Source organism: Littorina saxatilis, linkage group LG10 (assembly GCF_037325665.1).
Source record: "Littorina saxatilis isolate snail1 linkage group LG10, US_GU_Lsax_2.0, whole genome shotgun sequence".
NCBI lineage: Eukaryota > Metazoa > Mollusca > Gastropoda > Littorinimorpha > Littorinidae > Littorina > Littorina saxatilis.
Genome location: NC_090254.1, coordinates 20,269,716 through 20,297,215, shown reverse-complemented (window position 1 = coordinate 20,297,215; position 27,500 = coordinate 20,269,716). Strand labels below are relative to the sequence as shown.

The 27,500-nt window shown below is 38.8% G+C and overlaps 1 protein-coding gene and 2 long non-coding RNA genes across 3 annotated transcripts in view; 2 read left to right on the top strand and 1 right to left on the bottom strand.

Moving 5' to 3' along the window:
* LOC138978377 (cationic amino acid transporter 2-like) overlaps nt 1–27,500 on the top strand; it is a 138,574-nt gene that overhangs the window by 84,219 nt on the left and 26,855 nt on the right. The window contains exon 5 of the mRNA XM_070351104.1: nt 970–1,084. Coding sequence (XP_070207205.1) covers nt 970–1,084 — 115 coding nt within the window. The remainder of the gene's footprint in view (nt 1–969; nt 1,085–27,500) is intronic.
* On the top strand, nt 4,839–7,386 carry LOC138978378 (uncharacterized). Its single transcript, XR_011459664.1, has 3 exons — nt 4,839–5,058; nt 5,530–5,803; nt 6,578–7,386. It is a non-coding gene; the product is annotated as an uncharacterized lncRNA (long non-coding RNA).
* LOC138978379 (uncharacterized) lies at nt 7,674–9,763 on the bottom strand. Its single transcript, XR_011459665.1, has 3 exons — nt 9,427–9,763; nt 8,905–9,056; nt 7,674–8,385 (listed from the first exon to the last, which is right to left on the bottom strand). It is a non-coding gene; the product is annotated as an uncharacterized lncRNA (long non-coding RNA).

Genomic DNA, 27,500 nt, shown 5'->3' with positions numbered 1-27,500 from the left:
GCTTTGCATACCCAGCGTTACGAGCAGCAGCGCTGGAGTCTGAACAAAAATCATAAACTTGCACACACTGAAATATCATAATTGTAGTCAGTGTATTTGTTCTGATCAAAGTCATCTAGCAAAATCGGGGAGCGGTAGGGTGGGGAAAAATACGTATCAAGTACAGCTTATTTAGAAAACAGTCAATCCATTTACTCGATATCTGTAAATCCCCCAAGGTCGACCTCTTAAACCTAAGTTGAGTCTCTCAAATCTTTGGCCACGTTTGCCATGGGTATCCGGAGACTGCAGCGGCAAAAGTATTAACGGTATAACTGCTTGGCAAAACCTTGTCATTACTCCATTTGACTGGCCAATGTCCACTCAGGGCACATGGGTCATTTCATCAAACAGCACGCATGCTTCTCTCTCTCTCTCTCTCTCTCTCTCTCTCTCTCTCTCTCTCTCTCTCTCTCTCTCTCTCTCTCTCTCTCTCTCTCTCTCTCTCTCTCTCTCTCTCTTTCTTTCTCTCTTTCTCTCTCTCTTTTCTCTCTCTCTTTCTTTCTCTCTCTCTCTCTCTTTCTCTTTCTCTTCTCTTTCTCTCTCTCTTTCTCTCTCTCTCTCTCTCTCTCTCTCTCTCTCTCATCCGGGGTCCAGTGCACTACCAATTGAGCTACCACGTTCCCAACACCACCCCCACCCCCAAGTTCAGTGCAAACAGCCCACAAATAAGACGTCAGAGAAGAGCAGTCTGGAGAGTTAAGAGATATCTGTTATTCAGAGAGCAGAGGTAGAGGATGAACAAAATACTCCCCAGAGGATGAACAAAATACTCCCCAGACAACAGATATTAGAGCTCAGTCTCAAGACTTGATAACTGTGCACTTCCGCAATCCGCAACTGCAAGTCTAACTTTAGAGCAATTAAACAAAGCCCTCTTGGATTTTAAATTAGTCTAAAAATAACAAAGTAATGTGCTTCTTGTTTCAGTGAGATGGATAATCTGGCATCATGGCAGCTGCCGGATACTTTTTCTGGTCACCCGGATGTACTAGCGTGTGTGGTGATGCTGGTGGTCTCCCTTTGCTCTTTTCTGTCGGTCAAGGTAAGTCCACTTCCACACAGAATAAACATTTTTGCTTCTGTTTTGTGCAGTAGTCTGTGTTTAGCTATAACTGTGCTTTAATTGTGCTCCGTGTTTCTGTTAGTCTTTGTTTCTGTCTGTCTGTCTGTGCTCTATCTGTCTGTGCTCTCTATCTCTCTCTCTCTCTCTCTCTCTCTCTCTCTCTCTCTCTCTCTCTCTCTCTCTCTCTCTCTCTCTCTCTCTCTCTCTCTCTCTCTCTCTCTTTCTCTCTCCCTCCTTCCATCTCTCTCTCCATTTGGATCTGGATACGCCTGACTTTGTTCTTTTTTGTCATTTCTCTTCTTCGCAATTCTTCTGCTTTGTTGTGGGTTTTTTTAAACCTGCACGAGAAACAGTATGACCTATAAACATTTGAATGTTGGAAATACCATCGGCCACGTGTTAGTGTTAAACAAAAGCCACTGAAGAGAGTATATTGAGCTGTAAATCCAATTAAATTGGTATTCAATACGTAAAGCACACTTTGAACCAATGCAAAGTTCTACAAGAACCTTTAGTGCTAGTTAGGACTCCACCCATATTAACGAGTAACGTCACGTCTGTTACAAAACAAATCAGCGGGGTAAAATCGAAACTAACTGCATGTTTGAATAATGATAATGATCGAAAAAATAGTCACGAGAGAAGGCAGTTTCATTTCGTTATATCAGCAGAAAATAGATCCGGATTAACGCTGCTCTTGCGTGCTAAATATCAATTTGTTTCAATACTAAAATAGTATGTGATTAAAGTTTGTCAGGAAGCAAAATGCCAAATGATGATAACGGTTGGCCTAGTGGTAAGGCGTCCGCCTCGTGATCGGGAGGTCGTGGGTTCGAACCCCGGCCGGGTCATACCTAAGACTTTAAAATTGGCAATCTTGTGGCTGCTCCGCCTGGCGTCTGGCATTATGGGGTTAGTGCTAGGACTGGTTGGTCCGGTGTCAGAATAATGTGACTGGGTGAGACATGAAGCCTGTGCTGCGACTTCTGTCTTGTGTCAAAGCAGCACCGCCCTGATATGGCCCTTCGTGGTCGGCTGGGCGTTAAGCAAACAAACAAACAAACAAACAAACAAACAAACAAATGATGATAATAGGAGGGTTTGGGTCATGACGATTGCTGAGCCGTCTTCATGGCTGGTTTATGTTAATTGTGAAAGCGTTTTTTAGATTATTTAATTAAAGCAGGTAATGCAACTATTTTGTAGAAATCGTCACATTAGTTGAGTAAGTACAATTTCACTTTCTTCTCCTTTTGACTAAGTTGGATTGAGCTCTTCATAAACTCCTCAGTATTGGATGATCAAGGCTGCCACAAGCGTTTTGAACTGTTATTGAATTGCTCTTATAATGAGGCGAATGTTTAGTATTGAGAAGAAAAAACACTTTCTTTCACAAATACGCTAGGAACTTTACCATAAGGTTCTTTAAGTTTGATATGGATTAATGTTTTCCTTTTTATTTCCTTTTTTTTAATTTTATTAGATGGTTATTTTACCACGAAGCGGACCCAGACCCAGACCTTTAGTCAGATAAATGGTTGTTTTGTGTAAAGTCTTGAAACCTGATTAGTTACTTTACTTTTTATAGAGGAAAATCAGTAATGATTTCTTTCTCTCTCGTGATAGCTGTTCATGCTTCGTCCCTTTCGCATCATCGCGTCGAGTAATCTTCATCTTGAACGCATGCTGCGATTGACATGCTGTATGCTTATAAGTGAGTCGAGCTTCAATGAGTAGCTAAAGCAACGTACTTATCTGCGATGTCAACATGTTTATAGGGTGACATGCGATTGACCATCTTTGTCATTCTGATAATCATCGGTCCATGCCGTATCGCCGCCATGTCTCTCTGACAGGGTGCATAATTACTGCGCGGAATCTATCAAAACAAGAATACAGAGTTATCTCCCATGTTTTTCGCTAATGTTTCTGAGAATAGACGAACTGAGACGAAAGTGATTGCAGATTGACCTACTTCGACAGTGATCTTCGTTCTGTTCTTCACAGTTATGATAAAGACATCGTTCTAAGGTTAAAACAAGTCGAAATGTTGAGACTGCTCTGGGAAGGAGACCGTGATATTGTTTCATCACTCCCAACTGGTTACGGAAAAAGTGTCGTCTGCTTCGTAGCCAAAGTTGATTATCACGTGACACTTTTGCCATTATTTAGAGTTGTTTGCACAGTGTCAGTGAATACACCCGCGAAAGATAGCTCGCTTAAAACTGTCTTACATATCAGTTCCTTTGTAATTTAAAAATTACACAACACCATGAAAAATCATTATCGACGATCGCGAATCTGCTTTTATCAATAACACATTACGAAAAGCTCTAAATATGTAAAAAATAAAACAAACAAAAAAAATCGATTTCCTCTCCAGAGAAGGAAAACCAAAGCATCCTGTCAGGGATAAATGAGACCCGAAGGGAAGTAACTCATTTTACCTGAGTTCAGGATGCATCTTTGCCTAATGCGTCCAAGTAGTCAATTGTCACGCTTGTTTGGTGGTAAAAAGTGAACATGTTGCATTATCTGAATTTTTCCTCGCATCGCCACAAGAGAAAGGGAGAATGTACGTTCTGGCTCACCGATTCCGACAGACCCTAAATATTAACGCAAAATAGGCTTCTGGACTAAACTTTTACTAAAATGAAACATGCGACAAAATCAGAAAAATACTGCATAAATCCATACAAAAAAAATACAGTAAAGTAAGGTTGTTTTGAACCAATGCCGGGTCTGTCGGAATCAGTAACCCAGAACGTACATTCCTCCTTTCTCTTATACAACCACGGAAATTACGAGCCGTTGCAGGTGTTCAAGCTAAATAATCGTCTCGTATCGAAAACAAAAGCAGACGACAAATTTAGTCAGTTGGAGTTGTCTCCCGTACTCCTGTAGCATGCACTAGTCAGTTTAGATCAGTGCGCTGTATCTCAGACTCTGTGGCTGCACCAGACGGTTCGGGAATTCCCGACAAAAGAAAATATCCACACGCGGCACTGGCAACTTCAGTGTCAGCTGAACACGAGAGCGTTCGGTCTTTTAGAAGATTTGTATCTTGAAATGAAAATTAACGAATATCGCGCTGTCTGAAGGAATGGAGTACACTGTACCCACGGAATATGCGCGATATAAGACTCATTGATTGATTGATATATCGAGTCGGACAATGACCACGCTCAGGCTAAAACGATAGGACATCTGACCGACATGCGGCAATGTGAATCGGACATTTGGGGATTTTTATCGTTATATGTCCGATGTCCGACGCCTAACGACATCCCTGCCTACATTATTCTGATTGATCACAACCAAACCTACTATCATTGGACACATCCAAATGCAAGCGTCTGTTCTTGAAAATTTCCCACTGATCTAAAATAAAACCAGTGCAATTTCCTCTGTCGCGCTTTGCCACAGAAACTCACGGTTTGGCCTGTATTTCTGATTTGTGCGCAAAAGCTTTCTTTCTTTTTTCTTTTTTTTAACATAACAATGTTTAATGTCACTGTATGTTTAAAAGACCATGGTCATATTTGTAAAAAAAATGTTAAATTAGAAAATAAATAAGACTTTGGTATATGATTTTTCCCACACCTGTGCTGAAAATAAGGCATAAAAATGTTGGTATATAAGTCGCTCAAATACAAGCAGGTATGAATGGCTCGGTTTGAGTTTGTTGCAGTTGACCCTGCACAATACAATCTATGATGTTTTTGGTAACAATACACCACTAAACAGTTCCGCGGCCATTGCGACAGTGCGCATGCGTAGCATTTTTTCGAGTAAACAACGCGTCGTGCTAGCTTCTCAGCAACTTGAAACATGTGCGATTTGAGCGAGATTTCCATCCAGAAGGTGCGACTGTGGAGCACTGAAGCATCGAAAACCTTGTCGTGTGTACGGAAAACGAGTGTGGAAGGTGCACACGAGGAACTTGTAGCTAGGTAAGTTTTATTTCTTTCGTTATTTACTCTTTGCAATGATGCGATGGGTTGTTCATTCCCAAGACCGGTTTTCCGCCCTGTAAGTTGTAACACTAACTTAGTAAGTGCTCTCTCTTCAGATACACTTAACTTTTCAGTTGATTAAAGTCAAAAACTTGAATAAGTGCCGTTGATCTGTCCACGGAATCTAACTTACTATGAAGCATAACTATATTCCGATTCGTGATGCATAGGCTACATGTTGCGATAGTGTATGCAAAAGTTTTCGGCCATTTTCAATCTGACGTGTGGGCAAGATAAGAAACAACAAACATGCATACTAAGTTGCCACTGCCAGTTTGTATAGCTGCTAAGCTTACCTCAGGCTGAGTCAGTGAGTAAGTATTTTGTACGTTTACATACAAAATGGTGATGAGGGGAAAAAAGAATGCCTTCCACAGGTGCGAAAAACTGTGATTTGATCTCTTTTAGAGCTTTTCCTGCTTTGGAACTTGGGAGATGGGATTCCTGTCGACCGTGAAGCAGAAAATGCAGAGAGGGTGCTTCTTCGGGAGTACAAGCAGAAGTTGTATGTGAAAGGGGTGCTTTATCCTGATCCATTCATCATCACAACTGGATTGAAAGGCAGCAAGATGGGCGATTCCTGTGGCCAAGCGTCTTCATCGCCGGCTGCCTGTGAGTGTGAGCTCGACCTCATGCATCGCCTCGTCAACGAGTTTTAAGGAGGAAAGGCTTAGGCCTACAGGTAGGAAACCTCTCTACTTTTTTAAATGTCATATTTGCACTTTACTTTTGAAAAAGAGAATGGTTCAAGTTGAATTGCAAGATGGCAGTGCAGCCTAACAACATTTTGGTTTCAGTGAACAGGGAATGTGTCAAAATCTGAAAAACCAGCATACTAGTATTAATACACACTAAAATTATGCCTGTCGCTGTCATATACATATAATTTTTGAAAAGTGCAGTGATACTGATAGTGATACAGTTAATCAGCAATGACTGAACAGACTTTCTAAATTCAGGGATGATCAAATCATCTGACTAATGGCCAGAGGCGAGTACAAAAAATCCGCTGTGCTAGTTAAAACCGCTTGGCAACTCGCCTGGTTGGCTAGTGAAAATTCTCGTCAAATGCAACACTTCTGGTTGTATACTCTAGTTTCAAAACGTTATATAAACAATGCAGTTATATAGCAACTGTGGTTTGTACCCGGCAAGCAATTCTTTTTTCTTCTTCTTAGTGATAGGTAGCCAACATCAGCATGGTGATGAATCTGCTTTTTGGTGGACTGGACTTTCTTGAAATGACTCACCTGTCTGGCAAGTTAAGATTTTGAGATCTGGCCATCCCTGCAACTGTCTTAATTTTGCAATGCTCTTCATGCAAGTTGCACTCAAATTTGTGAGCAATTTGTTATGTACAACTTGGTAAATTGTCCTAAATGATGCTTTAGTAAAAGTTGTTGTCTCCTTTCTCTTTCTCATATTGATTATTTTCTTTTTTTCTCCCTTTTGGCAGTGTTTTGACCATATGCAACAGGCTGCAAGTCATTTTGGAGGAGGAAGCCCCTGATTGCATCTTTGTCAAAACCAGAAAGAGACTTCTACCTGTCTCCAAGAGTCAGCCATCACAACCACCTGTTACCCAGAGCCAGCCATCACAACCTCCTGTTCCCAAAGTAATCCAATTGCCCGTTTTGATACAGGCAGCAACAGGATGCACTTAGGAGGAGGAACTAGTAGAAGTAGGGAAAGCGGTATTAACAAAACAGCTTTTTCCTCTTAATTATGAAACCACACAGATAAACAAGGAGAGCAACCCTTCCACAAAGTAAACAATCCTGAGACTCTAATAATTTCAACAATTTGTCAACTCATGTAAAAGCTTTGCCAGATCCAGGCATTAAGCTCTACTCGTTACACATGTAATGGGCAGAGCAACATTGTTGAACAGCTGCTTCATTTCTGTAAGTTTTCAGCCTGAAAGGTAGTAGGGTGGGTCGCATCTAAAATATGAATGTTTGTCTTGTCAAAACCTATGTAAATTTTCCTACATTTTAAGACTCCCTCTTTTTCTGTAGTGGATTTTTTTTTTTTATCAGATTATTGTTTGGAGTTCTGAAAAGGAAGGCTCCTGTGTACACCATTATATATGACTTTTACTGTACTACATTTGTGTTTTTGGTATATATATATATATATATATAAATATATAAAACTAGGTATCTTTCTTCCCAATATGTTCATTGCCAAGTGGATGAAGTCATCAGATTTGATCTGCTGCTAGTGATAACGTTTATCAACATAAGTAAAGTTTTTTGAGCTGACTGTATTGTGTGCATTTTGTTTGCAAGTGCTGATATGTTTGACTTTGTGCTGTAATGCTTTGTCTTGTCTCTCATTCTCCCTTTCAAAGTACGAGAACTCAGATTTTGTTCTGACACACTCATTGCATCATAAAAACATCAATAAAGACACACACAGAAAGTGAGCCAAACAAACATTTTTCCTCAGAACATGTTATGGTATGCACAGGGGACATGAAAATTATGGAGAGAAGACTGTGCGCAGGAAGAAGAGAGAAACATTCAAACAAATGAAAACAAACCAGTAAATTGTTTAAGGTTGCTCTTGGCCACTCTGGTGACATGTAGATGTACTTTATTCTACCTATATTAGCGAAACCGATAGGCTAGATCCTGAAGGTCTAATCCTCGTCTCTGTTGCATAAACAACATCTCATCTATACTATAACGTTTAGGGTCAATACTCATTGGTTGATCGCTAAAAATTCTTGTCTTTTTAGAATTTTTGACTTTTTCCTGCCGTCTTCTTGTTGCAAAGGGTGACACTAAAACCATGAATTAATTGTAAGAGACTGGTCGTGACTATACCAGTGCAATATGATATGTTCTGCGAGAAATCAGATTTCTGAATAACCATGGATTTTTCCTGTCTGCGTTCTTTTTCTTAGCCATGTTTGCAATCTGTAGTTTGAACATCAGTCTATTGTTCTCCTTAGTCAGCTTAATCATTGCAATAAGATTGTGCATAACGGGTGTGCATTAAGTTGGCATCTGCTTATACAAAAAAAACTATCAACAAATAAGCAAAAACAAGAGCACCCAGAAATGTTTCTGTTGTGAATGGGTCTTGTTCAGGGGTAGAGTCACACTTTTCTGGCAATCAACTAGCTGCACCATTCCTCTCCCTTGATGATCCTTGGGCCTGGCACGTCTCAAACTGGAATTCTAGATCTCGCATTGCCCATTTTCTTCTGCCTAGCCGGTGCTCTGGTCGGGGTATGTCTATCAGCACTCTTGCTGTCTGAAACATTGCCAAACAGGGTTCATTCTGTCAGTATTTATGGTAGTATTACATCTTCATGCAGGGTTCTCCACATATGTTGTCCGTTTGGGTTCAATGCCCCCAACTTCAACTTATAAAGGTGGTCATTTGGACCCACTGTAGTCATTTTCAGTGCAATACAGAACTCCCCCTGTGAATTCCCCGGTACACTTGTTTTTGTTCCTTTGGCTTCTATGGAGAGCTCTCCTAATGTTGATCAAATCGCACTCTGGAAACAAACCACCCACATAAAACTTAGCTTGGCTTCCCACATTCATAAGCCTCATATATTGATATTGATTGATATTCATTCTTGTTCAGATTTCAAAACACACGAACAGACGAAAAGTCAATTAAATCACTCAAGCTGTAAGCCACAGACACATCATAGTGATACAGGAACAGCATGTGTGAACAAATACATTCAACACCTTCCCATCTTCTTTACTGCGTACACACACAAAATATAACAAGAAAGTTATTAAAAAAAAAACTTACTCTGTGTTGAAATCCAGGGTATCCCAAGTTTTGTGTTGGGAAAGAGTTCTCTGCAGTTGGTGTGCCATCAAGAAAGTGTTGAGAACAAACCCTTGCAGGTGAAAAAAAAAGCTTGTGCTGGGTTCTTCTTGTGTGTTGGATGCGGATGCAAGCTGTTGAAAACAGACAGATGCATATCAGATTTAACAATTTATGGCTCTACAAAGCAATTTTTTATTGCTTTTTAATCACAGCCATGCTCTAACAACATGAAGTAAAACCAAAAAAAACAAGAAACGGAAACACACTGAGACAGAAAGTGAGCCACATGTTTTGATCTCATGCACGGCAGATTCAAACAAGTATTTCATGCAGTGCGGGTGTGCAGCTTTTGTAACGTTCAAAGCTGTATAAATGCAGGTCTAGCTAAACGGTTTTGTAATCATGCTATGGAATTTGCAGAAAAAAACAATAAATCGCATGAATGTCAGGCAATAAAATAAGTTGATCAAGAACTGTTACAACTTACAGTGTTGCGCTTACCTGAACGGTGGTTGGCATGAACAGCACAGACTCGTGTGGAACCTGGTGAATCTTGCAAAGTTTAGCTTTCCATTTTGAAGACGGTAGCTTCCGTTGTCACAATCAATCATCGGGCAGTGACATGCCATTGTTAAAATCGATAATCGCTGAATTTACATCGACAAAACAACAAAATAAACACAAGTGTCTGACTCGTCAGTCGCAGAACATACGCAAAGCTGTGTTGCAGACGATTTGTTTCCTCGAAAAAATGACGCAGCCAATGAGAGGCGTCTGTGCGGTCACGTGATTTTCCTTCTTTGTTCCATGTAAACGTCGGAACTGTTTAGTGGTGTATTTTGCCGTCTCCCCCTCCCATAGGGTGACGTATTTCACAACTTCCTGTGTTACACAAACTCAGTGATGACCAATTTTGCCTGTACCAGAAACAAGCCAGCTCCGAAATTCTCAAGAATTCTAGGATTCTAAAAATAGTACCGTTCACGCGTGAACGGTAGGTCTTGCTGGTAAACCGGCGGCTTGGGTCACTCTGTTCCAACGCTTCGCTTCACTACTTTATGCAAATGACTTGTGTAATATTGTTCCACCACGATTGGTTCTGGTGTATCACGTGGTTCATGAATATTAAAACTTGTTTATTGAATCAAGCTTTGACAAGTGTACTTGGTGGCTGCTTTGAAACTCAACAAAGCCTACTCCCCTTTCACAAACACTTCCCCGTCATAGCGGGTTTTCCCGATTGACAAAAATTCTTATTACACACTCAGACTATTTGGAGTCCCGTTTGTTCTCCAGTGGCCAATTGCATAAGAATATTCTGGTGATGAATAAACGCGCTTTGTGTCATTAGCATCTAAAGATTTCTTGTTTACAATAGTTGTGTTGATCTGATGAAGCGCGGAACTGATCTTAGGGTTGTCATGGTGAAACACTCGCTTCTGAAACAGTGCTTCCTTGTAGTTATCATGCGATATGCTCGACTTTACAACCTGTTTGCTTACACCCTTTGCTTTTTTAACCACCCCTTTCTCACTTGCAACACTGTACATCTTTGCACGCAATCCAACATACTCCTTAATTATCTTCCCATTCATTTCATCTTTCATCTTTCCAATAACCTTCTTGTTAACATTTGAGTGCAATGGTGATTCTTTAGGGTAGTCGCAAGTGTCATAAAAAGAATCTTTTCCTTTTACTGCAGGACTTTCAGCTTCTAGATCTTTGTAAATGTCATCCGCTGGAATGTCAAGTAAGAATGAATCTGTGTCTGTGTAAAGTACTCTCGATTTGGGATATCTTGGTTTCAAATAATCATACAAAAACTCAAGCATCAACAGTTTTGACAACTCTAGCACAGTAAAGCCTATGAATACTGGTTTGTCAAGCTTGACTACAAGTTTTTTCATTAAGATACCATACAGCTGTTCATGAAAGTATTTGAAGTCTTGATACTGTGGTTTGGATGTCAGCTTGATGGCCTCATTTTCTCTTGTAACAAGTCTAACATCCTTTCTCTTGTGTGGGTTTTCCATTGTCTTACCAAAGCAACTGTTGTTCATCAGTTTAAAAAAGTCTTTCTCTGATGCATCAGCGGCTTTGGTTCTCAGTTCTGTGTTTTTCATGATGTAAGGTTTCATAAACTGTTCTTGATCAAATAAAATTATACGATGAACAGCCTTCAAAATTAATCCATGTCTAATGTAAAACTGTAACAGTCTGTAGTGACACACATACTTCTTTTTGTGAAACAGATTGGGCACCAGCTTTGGAGGTTCTCTTGGGTTTACTTTTAACCTCTCAGCCGCTAAAGGATAATCATTATGTAGATCATGAAGTGATAGTGGATAGTCTAAGTCAACTTCTAGTATCCATCCCTTTCGACTGTCTGGGCCTGCTTTTAATATTGTCAGCACAACACATTGTGAAAATGGTCCTGAATAGATCTTAAAGTTTCGAAGTGGAAGCGTCTGACACATTGCCCAACCATACAAATTGTTTGCATCTAGATACATGATGTAATTAGAAGGTTTCATAGGATCAAAGTCGTCCAAGTATTTGTTGTTGGCTTTGCAGTAATTGTGTGAAGCCATACTGATTCCTCCACGTAGTCCATTTTCAATCATCTGAAGTGTAGGTAGATCTGATAGCAAGTCAATCTTTACTCCTGTAAATCTAAGAAATGCATCCCAGCTCATGCCTGGTGCAGATATGTAATGTGAAGGATCTAGATTGTAGTGCTTCATACATGTTCTTCTGTAATTCTCAAATATATCTGCAAGTAAACAAACATCAGCCAACAAATATTGATCATGATAATCACCCATTGTATTACATCCTAATTTATTCCATGCAGTCTTAGCGTGTTCATAGTCTTCGTCACTTATACCTTTACCCTTCAGCCGTGAGAAGTAAGCATCCTTTGGTGGTAACTCATCTTCATCAAACCTCTCCCACGAATCCATGTATTCATATGGATAGACTCCCTTTCTAACTAAGTCACTGTCAAAGTACTTACATGTGATTGGGAAAGCAGTTAGTGATGAAGATAAAGACTCAAGTGTTCCCATCAGATGTTGAGCAGAATCGTAGAAGTATAAACTATTCAGAGTAAAGGCCATGTACTTTTCTGAAGACTGCGCAATGCATCTTGCTTTGTATTCATCAGTTACTGCCTGCATGATCAGATGTGAATCATAACCGCGCAAGTTATGGAAGAAGATTGGAAGCTTCCAAGTCTTAGGATCAAACTTTAATTGTAGATTACATTTGCTGTGTGCTGCTCCTCGGAACTGCCCACTTACATGATCATGATCTCTTACTATTGGATTGTCTGTGTTTGGTGTTAGACTTTGTTCGCATATCCAACACTGTGTGGTAGAGTTAAACTGTTCTTGGTCTTCAGGTTTCATAACAATGTCTGAAAGATTCAGTTGTTTGGAGCAGTCATTTCGCACTTGGTTCATTTGCTGTAAGAAGTTCTTTGCTGCATTAGGTCCTCTGTACAATTGCGGTTTAGAATGTTTACCATCTGAACTAACAACAATAAATGCATATGAACAGACTTGATGATTACTTAGAGTTACTGTTTTAGGTAGGTCTTTTGGTAAAGGTCCTTCATATGGCACAATGATAGATTCAAAGTCAGCATAAACAACATAAGGACTTTTCTGTAGTTTGCATACATTCTTAAAATACACTTTGCTGTCTGGCGGTGGTGTTGTTAACTTCACAACCGCATCATCAACGCTCTTACAATGTTGCTTGTGTATAAGTGCTGCATGAATTGATGGAATACGCAAGAGACATCGCCTACAAAAGTCTTGTTTACTATTGTGATTGCTTGTGCTCGCCATCAGTCTACTCATTGTACGAATCAAAGTGTAATGATATTTTACACCATCAGTCATTAGTAACATGTCAACATGGTTAGTATCACAATCACCAATCGTTGGTGAGTTCTTTGATATTCTGACTGGTTTCAGTTCATCTTCCTCATCCCACGTGTAAACATTTACGGTGATGGGTTTGTTTTGCTGTTCAAATTTGTCAATGCTTGTAATGCTGACAGGAAATTCAATACCAGTAAAGTTTAGTTTATTTCTGTATGCATGATAGTTAGACACTCTTTCTGCATTTTTCTTTACACTGTACAGTCTTGCCAGAACACACCACATAAAACATTTGTCATCATCATTCTTTATGTTCAGCACAGCACGTTTTTTGACAAGAGCAGGAGGTAAAGGTATGTAACTTCTACCTCTGATGGGGGCAAATTTACTTAGCTTCAATTCTATTTTTAGAATTTCACCTTCTGACCATCCGGATCCTTTCATCTTTGCATCCTCTGCAGCTTGCTCAAACCGTTTCATCATTTCATCTGCCCAGTTTCCATTCAATTCTGCCATAGAATTAAGTGCTAGTTGTCTGGTTGAAACATGAACTTCTAGCACCTCATCACTGACTGTTTTGTATTTTATTAAACTGACTATCTGCACTTTTACTGGAGGTTCAATCAATAAATTGTTTGGAATTTGTTCAATGGCGTCTTGCACACTGGACTGCACATTTTGAGGATCCGTTACTTGTAATTCAACGGTGTCAAATACTGTCGATAAAGATTCTAATACAGAGTCTTCCATCGCTGTGAGTTTGATTTTATAACTCAAAATAAAAATATAAATTAAAAAAATGAAGTTGCTTCCATTTTTGTTAACACTATAAAATCTGAAATAAAAAATCATTTAACATTTGTACCACGTGGAACTAATTGTAATTCCTCTTTTACAAAGGCTCTTTGCGGTGCTGGTTCTCTCAAGTAATATATAGGTGGATTTGTCTCTACTACTCTCTTGATTTCATGAATGTCAATACTCCAGATTGGATCCGTTGCACGCTTCCTGCTGTCACCCTCAGCTTCACCGGGTGCATATAAATATCTGACTTTCTGATTGAAAGGTAGTAATGCCACTGGTGTTGTTGACTTTGGAGCAACAGGTATTGTTTTCTGTTTGATTGCATCAACTGGTCTTAACCCTGTAGCTTTAAATACCTCCAGATTCATTGCTCTAAGTACTGATGGTAATCTTTTGACCCATTCAGTGTTACGCAATTTACTTTCTGTGTCCAAAAATTCCTGATGGTACTGATATGAAAACAGTTTTTCTGCCAACTGTTTGTTAAAGCTCTCAACAATAGCCTGTGACCTGTGGTTTCCTGGAATACCTCTCTTCACTGTAACATGATGTTTTAACAGAAGCTGGTTGACAGCTCCTTTAAACTCCTTACCATCATCGCACTGAATCATTCTGGGATACTTTAGTGGTCCACGTCTGTAAATTTCTTGCAGGGCAACAGCTGTAGCTATAGCACTTTTCTCTGTCAACGGTTCAGCATCTTTGTATCTTGTTGCAACATCAACTACAGTCAGTGCATACTTATATTTCTTCCTTCTGACTGTGTCGTGCGGTAAATACAGCAGGTCTATTTGATGAGTGTCATTCGGTTTAATGTTAACAAAGTGTGGTCGTGTAATTTTTCTTGGTGCAGGTAAATAGATCTGCCAAACTGCCTGCTTTGACAACCATTTCTTTGCTATATCTTGAGAAACACCTGCTGCGTCACTGAGCTTGTCAATAGCAGTTCTTCCTTTCCAGTATCCTTTTGGGGAATAATATATTTTAGATAACAAAGCATCACTCATGGTTTTTTAAATGACAGAATATTAAGATTTGACAGCACGCGCAATAAAGTAAACAACAGCCATACCAATAACAATGAAAACAATCTCGCCCACCTTCTGCTCTTCTGAAGGCTGATAAAAGTCACCCAGTTTTGGAGGAGCACTTGTCTTCATTTTCTTTCCAGTTACAAGATAGTATTCTTGAATGGCTGCATCAACATTGGCAAAGGTTTTGTTTGCATGTCCTTGCTGCCTGAGTTTATCATTCATAAAGTCTAACTGCGCAATTCGTTTCTTCTCGTATTCATCCTGTGCTTTCGCCAGTTGTTCCATGGCTTTGTTGTGCCTTTCCCTCTCTTCACCATTTTGCAGTTTAGAAAACAAATAGTTGCTGCCAGAAAATGCAAGCGCATTTACAATCGCACCTCCCACCACCATAACCAAGCTAGCCATTTTATTGTCTTACATGTTTATATTTTCTGGAATAATTCCTTGCTTCACCAGGAAGTCTTTTGTTGCAAAGGAAGCTGTCACAACACCAATTAGTTTAGCACCGTCTTCGAAGTCTAACTTTCCCAAGTCGGCTGGTTTCATTCTGAGGAGACTTTTACCCAGCATTGTGTAACCTACACTCAAGCCTCCAATCACTGCAGCGTGATAAACTAGATTAACTATTGTCTTTTCAGAACTCATTTTTATGTTATCAAAATTAAAATATTAAAATTATTCCATATGAAATGAATCCACTGCAGGTACTACTGTGGGCTTTTTTATTGTTTGTACTGCTTTGTTTGTTGGTTTTGGTGTTTCTGATTTTGGTGTTTCTGACACTTTATATTTGCCTTGCCAAAGTTTGTAAAGCAAGTATCCACCTCCTCCAACAACAGCTGCTACAGCTACTTTTCTGTATGATAGAAATGAAGATTTTAATTCTTGATCAGTTTGTGTGACCTTAGTCACTTCAGGAATGTTTGGTGTCTGCTCAACTTCAGACATAATGTTCTGCTTTGCCTTTTGATTTAACTTTTTTTGTCTGTTCCATTCGGCTAGTTTTTTTCCTGCTTCTACTCTACCAGGTTTCTTTGTCACTGTGTTCACTTCTGGTATTTTCGTCTGCTCCACTGTCTGCTTCAACTGATCCGTCATCTTTTTTATTCTGAAAATTAATGTGTTTGAAAGTAATTAATCCAGCAACAAATGGTACTAATAAAGCACCAAATCGATAATACAGGCCACAGGCAAGAGATTCGAGGGACTTGGAAACAACAGGGTCATGAGTTAGATCATGTGTTAAGTCTTCCTCCGAGTCGAGAGGTGTAAAATGTCCAAAAATCTTTGTGTACAAACCTATAACAGTCTGTCCAATACTTCTAACCATCTTAGAACCAAGCACTGATTCATACCGTCCATGATACTTTGCTATATCTTCTGAGGAAAGATGTTGTACTTCTTCCACAGTTAACTGCTGCCCAAGGTAGTGTTTTGTTTTTCCACAAACAGCAAGTGAATACAATCTTTCTTTTTTATCAGGTATAGTCCTACTGTCACAGATTTCAATATCTGTAGCAGTCTGCATCAGCAATTCATCACAGTTCATTTTATTTTGATGCAGAATAAAATTAAAATCTAGTAATTAAACTTGAGTAAGAACTTGGGTAGGAACTTAACAAGAACTTAGGTAGGAACTTAAGTAAGAACTTAGGTAGGAACTTAACAAGAACTTAACAAGAACTTAGGTAGGAACTTGAGTAAGAACTTAGGTAAGAACTTAGTAAGAACTTGACAAGAACTTGTGTAAGAACTTGACAAGAACTTGTGTAAGAACTTGTGTAAGAACTTGACAAGAACTTGAGTAAGAACTTGACAAGAACTTAGCAAGGATTTCTACAAACATACATACTGAACTGGTTGATCAGTTTTTAAAACCAGTTTCGAGTGCTTAGAAGATTTCAGATTATTCTTTATTCTTTCTCTCTCCTGTTTGTTTTCAATGACATCATTTTCTCGAAGACACTCTTCAAAACTGTCACGGTCCTTTGAATAGAACAATGTTATTGTTTTGAGTTGCTCTCTAAAGTCTTTCAGAACTGCATTGTATTTTTGTGTTAATATCCAAACTGATATTAATGCATGTCGTCCACTGAATGCAAGCTTTGCTAGTGCACTTTTCTTTCTAACAATGTCACGTTCTGCTGCACAGTCATCAATAATAAACAGTGTTGGTGTGTTCTGAAAAAGATCGAAATAATGCTCCAAGCAAACATTTAGACGATCAGAAGGATTTACAATAAATATATTTTGATCAGACCATATGAATTTTCTCTCCTTGTATGTTCTGTTATGCTTTATGGTTGGACAGAATATGACTATGTGTTCAAAGTGATTTATGTAAACAGTCTGTAATAAATCCAAAACATATCTTGTTTTGCCGCAACCTGTTGCCCCACAAATCAAAGAACAGTGTGGATCTTTTGGAAGAAAATCTAGATACTTCATTTTAACACGTTCAATAAACAATATCCTGTAATCTGCTTTCAGAGATGTTTAACTGCGCATCTGACACAACAAACACGTAGATCTTAACTGATTTACTACTACTCCCTACTTCCTTTTCAATTTGTATTGTGATTCCTTCTGATCCGTTTTCAATTCGCCTTCCACTTCCATGCAGTTTGTTGTCGTCAGTTGTTCTGAGATCCAGCCATAACGCATATTTATTTGTCAAGAAATCTTCTACGCCAACACCGTGTAAATGTAGATCTTTAGCCACAAGATCAGATGTTGGGTCTTTCAATCTTCCTCCAGTAAAGTACTTTCTTGCTTCATCATAGTGTTGGTATGGCAGCATGCCAGATGCAAATATTTGGTTTGGCTGCCCTTCAATTGTGCAATATACTCTATTGATTAGTGGATTGTAAAACTTTTCTATTTGCCTTTCATATGAATCTTTTGGTTCCTCAAACAACATAAGTATTCCCTTCATTGACCTAGCTGGTGTATTCAAGTTAATGTTCCAGATTGGATCAGCCTGGCTTTTTGAAAGTGTACTGTGATTCAACACTCTTTCATAATAGATAGGCAGCTTAGAACTGTACTGATTTTCTATAAGTCTAGCCAGTTCAGGATGGTTTACAACATCAAACTCTAAAGAAATTCCAGACACCTTATACTTTGCTTCCGGGTCTTGTGAAAGCATAACACGATCATAACTATTGAAAGTCAGGTCGTATGACAGCCTGTCACGCAATGCTCCTTGATAGAAGGGAGGATGTGAATTTATGAGTTCAAAGTCAAGTGGAATACAAAATTTGTTTCCAAAAGCAACATTGACAGCGTTATCTTTTTTGTTGTCAGCTTTATCTCCTGCTCCTATTCTAACTTTTATCCCATTGTCTGACTGAATCCCTTGAAACACTCTGTTTTTCTTTTCATTGTCAGTTAACCAATTATCTGCATAAACTAAAAATACATCTGCATTATTCAATGACATCACTTCCCGCCCTTCCAGTTTGATAGTAATCTTCCTCACAATTGCTCTTCCTACATTATAAGCCAAAGTCCTATTTTCATCTGAGCCAGATTCTAATTCTAATTTGAATGATAGTCTTACAGTGCCTGGTACAATAACATCGTTCTTACCTAGATTAGGAAACCTAACAGTAAGTATTTCATTCTGATCAATAGTAGAAGGATTATTTGTAACTATAACTGTTTGCCTTATTCCTTTTACCCCGAGAGGTTCTTTCAGCCTTCTGTAAGGATCAAGAACAGAACCGAACGATTGTGCCATCTTTTTTTATTTTCAAAATAAAAAATAAGTTACAAATGGCAGAAGGTGGATTTGAAGATTTATTTGAGCCAGCGGACGACATGAGCGAAGCAATCCCTTTGGTTCCCTATCATCATTCACTGCATTATGAGGTGGCACGACATGAACTTCTGGAAGGTAAAGTTAGAGATTTCTACAAAAGTTTAGGAGAAGAACCTGATGTTTTAGATCCAAACCAGTTCAAAATGGAAGCAAATCATTTATATACAACTAACGATAAAGGAGAAAAAGTCCAACTTACATATAAATCTAATCCTGCTAAGTTTCTATCAAAAGTTTCACTAAAACAAAAACTTACTGCTAATCGACTTAGGCAATTAGATATTGTGCCTAGCACACGGTCATCATCTTCCCATGTTGTTTCCTTACTTCAACAAGCAGAACTAGGACTACCAACTGCTACTCAAATAGAATCTGTTCCATTGCAAGATCTTAATAAACTTGCAGATGAGGCTGATCAACTTATACAAGAGATAGAGACTTCTTTTTCTGAGGAAACTTCACTGAAGACTCCACATGAACTATTACCTATGAGAGAAATAGAAGCCCTTAATCAATCACTACAAACCATCAGAGGTGAAATAGCAAATAATCTGTCAAAACTAGGTCAGCTGGATGAAGATATAAACAAAGAGAAACAAAAACTTGCTGATGCTGATGATTTGAACCTAGAACAAGAAGTAAAAAACAGAATTTCTAAGCGTTTAAAAGATTTGCAGGAGGAGAAAGCCATAAGGTTAGAAGTTCTAAGTAACAATAGAGAACAACTGAGAACACAGGTCAGCAGAATAAAAAATACAATTCAAAGAATCCTTTACGAAGACACAACTCTTGCTGAAAGAATTAGAACGCTTTTCAGAGAGCAGGGAATCACAATAGCTAGTATACTAACTGCGTTAGGATTTGCAATAAGCACATTAGTGTTAACATTCACAGGTGGCACTGTCACACCTCCACCTCCACCTTCACCTTCATCTCCATCTGATCCGGGATGGGTAAAGAAACAACTCAAACACATTGCAGAACTATTAAAGAAACTAGCAGCAAAAGCTTTGGATGCACTTCCAGGAATCATTGGTTCAATTGTTAGCTGGCTGTTATCTTTTGCAGGTAAAGTTGTTGGTTTCATGGCTGAACATCTCTGGACTCTAATAGTTTTAATTGCAGGTGTTCTGCTAACGAGAATAAAGCAAAAGTAAGCCTACACCCACTCCACCAATTACTAGAGCAGTCTTCTGCGATTCATGATCATCACTAATACTAACAGCTTGATCATCACTAGTGACAGAATGATCTTCACCTGCAGCGTGATCTTCACTTGTCACGCTTTGTTTCTGTTCATTGTGATATGGCTGTAACATCGTTCTGATTTCTGAATTCAGTTCTTCACCCTTTCCAAGCGGCTGGGTGTCACTAGCAATAATGATTTCATTGTTATAATTTGTTATTGTTCCAATCTGCAGCTGGAGATCAGAAGGTAACATGTAAAGGCCGTTACCAACAGCAAAGTCAACTTTTGATCTTGCATAACGGAGAGAGTCTTGATACCTTTTGATGCTGGAAGGCAGATCAACTGCAGAGTTTATGACATCTTCTAAATTTGATAACAACTGTTTCTGTGCACCAAACCCTGTGCTTGTTCTCATTATGTTTGATCGTGTCTGTGCCTGCGAGCCTAGCAAGCACCACGCATATGTTCGGATAGATTCATTGATCCTTTCAACACCTGATCCAGTGAAACCTTTGCCGGTGTCTAATATAAAAGTAGTCCATGCATTGTGGTGCTGTTGTTCTATTGATCCTAACTGTACCTGCACATTTGAAGAAAAAGATGTATGACCTGGCCAGTAATCAAAATTATACCTCCTGTGGACACCCCATAAATATAGTGTTCCCATGCCATGGTTTTTGTCTTGCTTTTGCCTAAAGTCGGTCTTAAAATCTATATTGAATTCATTGCAGAGACGCTCATACACTTTCATGTTTATCCTATTGTTGAATGGGTTCCAGCTCTTTTCATGCGGCATTGGTGCCTGAAGTTCAGACAAGATTCTCCTGCACTGATAGTAAACGTGAAATGTGTACACACACTTTGTCAGTAAGTTTGAATTATTCATGTGGTCTGCATAGGACACTCCACATCCTGTGGTTGCACAGAATATTGCAAAGTTTAACTGATTCTGATAGAACTGAATTGGGTGAGAGTTCCACATCTTTGGAACACTATCATTTTTGATTGGGGGATTTAGGTAAGAATGGAATGGGTCAGGCACTTTAACGCGAATGGATTCTGTTTCTGTTACAGCAAAGTCCAACTCATGGAAAGAAATAGTCTTTGGATTGTAATATGGTCCAGTTTTGTATTTAACGTCTTTGTTGAATTTATACTGAATCATTTTTGTTGTTGAATAAAAAATGTTTATCACACTAACAAATGTGAAGACTAGTGTGCCAGTTAAACTTGCAACCCCTATCAACAATCAAAATGGAGGAATGAAAGTTGCACTGCATGAAATTATGTACAAGGTTACTTGGTATAATATCAGTAAAAAAAAGGCTAACAACTGGGTTAGAATTAATGGTAAAACACATTCTGTAGAAGATGGTTACTATGACTTCTGCACTTTAGAGAAAGAATTGTTTGCTCCAGTAGGTATTACAGCGAGTTTAAATCATGCAAGTCTCATTGCTACTCTTACTATGCCCAAAACTAGAGAAGTAAACGTTGAGTTTCCAACCAAACTCCTTGATATGCTTGGAATTACAAAAATATACAAGGGAACACGTCCCATTGACATGGATGTTAACAGTGTACTGTTTGTTCACATGAGAGAGCTTAACACATCCTATAATCTGTTTAATGATCAGCGTTCTGATCTGCTTAGGATTCTTCCACCGAGTGATGCCTCTTTTTGTAAAATGCACGTGCCAACATTTAAGACACTTCAGTTCAAGGACTTGGAGGAAGGGTGTCATGAATTCCTACACATTGATCTGAAAAATCAAAGTGGACAACCAGTTGATTGTTTGTTTAACATTACATTGGAAATAGTTCCATAAAATATTGAGTATTAAAATGTCGAGTGGACCTACAATAGCTTATCCTGTTGCATGTTCAACTATAGAGTTGAAAGATTTAGCAGACGCTATCGACTTTGAGAGCAATGCTGAAGTTGGTGCAGTGTATGCATTCGAGTTTACAGACACTGGTTATTACAAGAGAAAGGAAATCGACGATGAAAAGAAACCAAGATTCCTCAAACTAGGTCAAATCCGTGATGTTAATGTACCTGATCCAATTGTCGATGACACATTCTACATGTGGAAACATCAGAATAAAAAATGGGTACTTAGTCCTGTTATAAAAAAGATTGACTGGGAAATGAAGTTTGAATTTGTGAGTCCATACACTCTTGTTGGAAAAGACGACACATTCCGTAAGTCAATCAATGCTAAACCACTAATTGTTAGCCTTGTTCCTGCGATTAACAGCAGGGGAGAAGTTGCAGTTAAACCTTTCCATAAGAACAACTATCTCATTCACAGAAAACAAAGTGTTGAAAAGGACGCTGACACCATTGTCGATTTTATACCCAAGCTTCCAATAGGGCAGAATGCAACTATGATATTTGATATAGTTGTCAGGAAAAGGGAAGAAACCACAAACACTGTTCTAATGAGAGGAATAAATCTCAACTGGAGACCATTAAATGTTGAAGAAGTCAGAGTATTTATTGCTGTTCAAAAGGATTCTAACACAATAAAAAAACAGACGTCAAACCAAAATGTTGTTGTTAACGCAGATATAAATAATTTAACAGAAATAAGAAGTATTAATCTTACTTATCTTGATTTGATTGCTTTCTACTATACAGATAAGGTGTTAAGCAATGAACAGCTTCAAAGCTTAGCAGAAACACTGGCCAGTGAGAATTAAGATAAATATTTTATATTTTGCATTAAAAAGATGACTAGCAGTGTGAAGCTTTATCCTAATATTGATGAAAGTGCAGCAGAAAGTCAACAATTCAGACTGGCACACATTAGTAATATACAAAAACAACTAGAAGATGAATTAGAAAAATATTCTCGCGCTAGACGTAAGTACTCAACAACTTACAACAGCCTTTCTAATGCCAGCACTGGTTCTACTATCCTTGCATCAGCTGCAGGTGTAACGGGAACAATTCTGTTAGCTACCGGAGTAGGGACTCCAGTTTCTCTAATCCTAGGTGGTGTGGCAGCAGCAGTTGGTGGTTTATCATTTATAGCATCAGCTATAATGAAAAAAATTGTGAAAAAGCTTGAAAAACACGAATCCATTTCCACTCTTGCATCATCAAAATTGTCTAGCCTAAAACTGTCTATCAGTAAAGCACTTGAAGATTCAAAAGTTTCTGACGAAGAATTCAAACAGATACAAACAGACTTTGATGACTACAAAAGTAAGAAAGCAAGTATTCAAACAAAAACACGAGCTGAATATAACAAGCCACTCGATATAGAAGATCTGAAAAAGCAGTTTTTAAAAAAGGGGATTCAAATAGGACGGGAAGAAAAAGTAAAAATAGAATCACTTGTAAAGAGTTAACTATTCGTTTAGACAGTCACATTGCATGTATCAGATATAATTCTAACAGTGAAAGAACATATGAAGTAAAGTTTGTAAATGAGAGAGCGTATTGAGCTTAAGAATGTTGCATAAGAGAAAGGGAGAATGTACGTTCTGGGTTACTGATTCCGACAGACCCGGCATTGGTTCAAAACAACCTTACTTTACTGTATTTTTTTTTGTATGGATTTATGCAGTATTTTTCTGATTTTGTCGCATGTTTCATTTTAGTAAAAGTTTAGTCCAGAAGCCTATTTTTGGTTAATATTTAGGGTCTGTCGGAATCGGTGAGCCAGAACGTACATTCCCCCTTTCTCTCCACAAAACAATTAGGATGACTGCATGAATAACACCCTTTTCAACAAATGCACACAGACAACAAAATGCTTACAAGTGCTAGTTGTGTTGCGGTTCCTTTGTTCAAAGTTCTAACAAATAATCTGCAGTTTGGTGTGATAATGGTGCCAGGGAACATTCTCACAAGGGACGGTCAGTTATGATTTTTAACTGTAAGTCAGCAGTGAAATTGTCAGAGGATTACACAATTTGTATCGTCCAGATTAACAGCACGTTAAAGGACCAGACCACGCTGTTTTAGCGTCAAAAACGCTTCGAATCGTGTTCCTGCGCGACCGAACACTTCCCGATGTTTGCAGTTAGTTAGAAAACCACTTTCTTACCGTCTTCAACAATGTTTGGTTTACTTCGGAATCTTCTAAGGCCGTAATCCGACGAATTTTGTGACCGAAGCGACGGATTTCTTCTCCAAAACGACCCGCCATTGTGCCGCGTGATCTTCGCGAGACTGGCTTATGAATAAATTATCCGTGACGTCACACCGTGTGGAGATGGTTGTTTACCAACATGACAACAAGCGTAACTGCAGACGAAATTGAACCGTACATGTTCGAACTACCGGTTTCTCTCCTCGAATCAAGCATGAAAGATGAGGGTGGAGGCCACTTCCAGCAGTAGTGAAACAGTGACGATGAAAATTGCGACACTGTTTGTCTCAGCGATCAAAGGTAAACACGCCCGCTCTCTGTGCTGAACTTATCGTCTGCTTTCGAGTCTGTGCTATTTTTTCACTCTCGCCTTGTCAACGCACTCGCGAATAAGTGGGATATTGTTTAAGTGTTCATGCATTGCATTCACGAGTAAAAGAACAACAGCTCATCGCAGTTTTAACTGTTCTTGATTATTTCAGAGACTGGTGTCAGAGTGGCCACTGTACCTGTTGTATTGTGTGGGAGGGGCAGATTTGAGAGAGAGAGGAAGCTAGCCTGAGGTACATTGTAGAATGAAAACTTGCAGGGGAGCAAGAATGCATCACCAGCCACGAAGGTGTACATACAACTTTTTTTGAGGTGCCTATATTTGTTTGATTGTTAAATGTATGTATTTGTTGTTGTTTTTAAAGGCTATCAAGAAAACTGTTGTCATTTAAATTTGTAACACTCAGTCACATATAGTTTCACACACACACACACAAGATTAACTCACTTGCATGCCCACAGAAGAAGTTTGCTCTTCACATTGTTCTGTTGTTGTTTTTATAATGTAATCATTGTAACATCAACACTCAGTAATAACCAATATTACAACACAATCACTTTTTCATCAGAACTCACTCACATACTACATGACTTTGTATTAAACCCTGGTTTATGGACACTTGCATTTGTACTTTGCATGGGAAAGCAGCCTGTAGCAGTCAAAGTCTGGGCACTGTTGCATTGTAGTCTTGCTGTGTATGCAGAGCTTTGTTGTAGCTGCCATAGGCCAGTGTTGCCATAGGCCAGTGTTAGGATCACCACCCCCTCAAACAGCTCGTTCAGTTAACTGATGCCTGTTTTAGACAGAAAAAAAAGTTACCACAATCAGCAGAACTTTCACCGGAGAAAGGGCATCATTCTTTCATACTTTCTTTCTCATAGCTTTTTTGGGTTTTTATAATCTCTTCATTACACTAAATAACATCCATCTTAAGACCTATTTTGAGCCTTAATTTAAGTTGACTAGTAATGATATTAATCATAATGTATTTATTTTTATAATGTACAAACTAGAGTATGTATGTGGATATGTGTGTGATGGTGCTGGTATGGATATGTGTGGGTTGGGTTATGTGTTTACTGATGTGTACATTTTATGTGTTTTGTATGTTTTACGAGTGCGATTTTATGTGATGTTATTCTGTACACCAGCCAAAACAAAATGTCTGGTATATTAGATAATAAACGCACCTTTAAATTTATTAGCGACTACACCCCGTCACCCTCCAGTCCCCCTCCCCCCCATTACACCCTACACTTTTAACATTGTATAAAAAATCATGCCCCAATATAGGTCCCTAGTTACCTGGGAGGACGTTAAGCTCCATAATCAACATCAACAACGTATTGAATTGAATTGAAAAGCTGGGGTTAGGAGGTCTAACTTCTTGAATTAAAGTTTTTTTTTTCTCAGGTGCATGTAGTTTTTTATTTGCTTGAAATCATGGTGTATTCTGGTTGTAAGAGAAGAGTCAATTTCCTTGTAAGCCTGCAAAATTAAAATTTGTCATTTTTGAAGTAGCCTACATTTTTGTAAGAGTCCAAAATAGTCCAGGATAAGGAGGAAAAACATAGGGTGGGTCAGGAAATCTGAAACATTGCATAGTTTTGTTTTGCCTATGTAGACACAAAAAGTACTTAGAGCACTTTTCCCCCCCCCAAGAGAGCATAGCTTAGTTTTAATTATTTTAATGCCACTGTTAGCAAGAGGAGTACTACAGACAGCAATCAAACAGTGGGTTTTTTCTGTAGACATTGTTATTTCTGTTTAGGTGTTTCAGTAGTTTTCTATGCGGATAAATCATGCTGCATGATCACTAGAAACAATCCAGCTCTGTAGCATGCAAGTTTTTTAAAGGTTTTTTTTCCCCATGTTACTCTGAGAGAAAAAAACAACCCACAGAGATAAAGTTGAACTGGCAGTTTGACTGAAGCAGTGGTAATAACACAGAGTGCTCTTCCTACAATCAATTTTTTTATGTGGATGATGATGTCCACACATGTACTTGGTTGTATTATTTTGCTAGACTATTTGTTTCTGTTAGATATATCTGCTCACATGATTGTTGTTCATAATTTGACATTACATTTACTGCTGATCAAAATGTATTGTTGGAATAGGTCTGCTTAATATTCTGACTGCAGTTTTGTAATAAAATCAAATAACACAGATGTTTTAAGTATCAAAGTGCTTTTCACACACACACACACACACACACACACACACACACACACACACACACACACACACACACACACACACACACACACACACACACACACTCACACACTATGAGTATGACTGCAAACATGAATTTGTACTTGTATTAATTATAATTACTGTATTACAGAACCTGATCTGAAAAAAAGGACAACAGCAAATTATTCATGCAAGCTTGCTGTATTAACGATTTCTTTATCTATTTAATACAACACTGAATTAGATAACAACTATAACAACGTGTGTGTGTTTGTGTGAATGTCTATGTGTATATGGACGGACACTGATTAAACCTGAGACTCATCGATTACCCAGGTGAGTGTAAAAGAGGGAGAGAGAGAGGGAACTTTAAGGTGGGTGCATGGGGACGGACATGTAGTAACAGATATATATGTTTTAATCTGTAATCTTAACACATGTGCTTAAAATTAGGAACAGATGCCATTCCACTACAAATACTGTCAGTCTGACAAAAACGCCCAGTGACACTGAACCCCTATCCCTTACAGAACACATTCAGTATACATGTACTCACTTCCTTTCGTCTGCGTTTAGTGAAAGCAGATCGTTCTGATGACATTGGTATCCGGTTTCTGACCTCCTGTGAGTGGTCAACAATTGTCGGAACTGGAACTGCGTTAGGCAACAGCTGTTTTGTGTGTGCCAGGTTTTCTTGCCGGCTTAACTGCGTTCGCATTGGAAGAAAGTGTCGCGAAACACACAACATCGTGTTGGCCGTTTCCAGTTAATCAGTCTTGCTGCAGAAGTTGTAAGCCCATCGGAAAAAGGTGACAACTGATGCCTGAACCTTTTTTCTATACTTCATAGCTATCAGCAGCCGTGCGCATTCCTTCGGCGTGCTGTTGATGCTCGATTTAGGCAAACGCCCACTTGAGCGTAAGCTGTAACTTTCGGTTTCCAAACACTAAGTGACGTCACAGCCGGTTCTCGTCTACTGGCGGCCATTTCGAAGTCTCGTTTAGCAGACGAATTTGGCGGAACGTTTTTAATTAAATCACAATGATTAAGCTACGAATCGGTGAATTTCTTTACATTTTTGGAATCTTTAGGTGCATTTCTCTAACCTTCAGTCATCGGTTAGTGGTTCTAATAACCTTTAAAACAGCGTGGTCTGGTCCTTTAAGCATATGAAGCCGTTTCTATTCCAGATAATACCA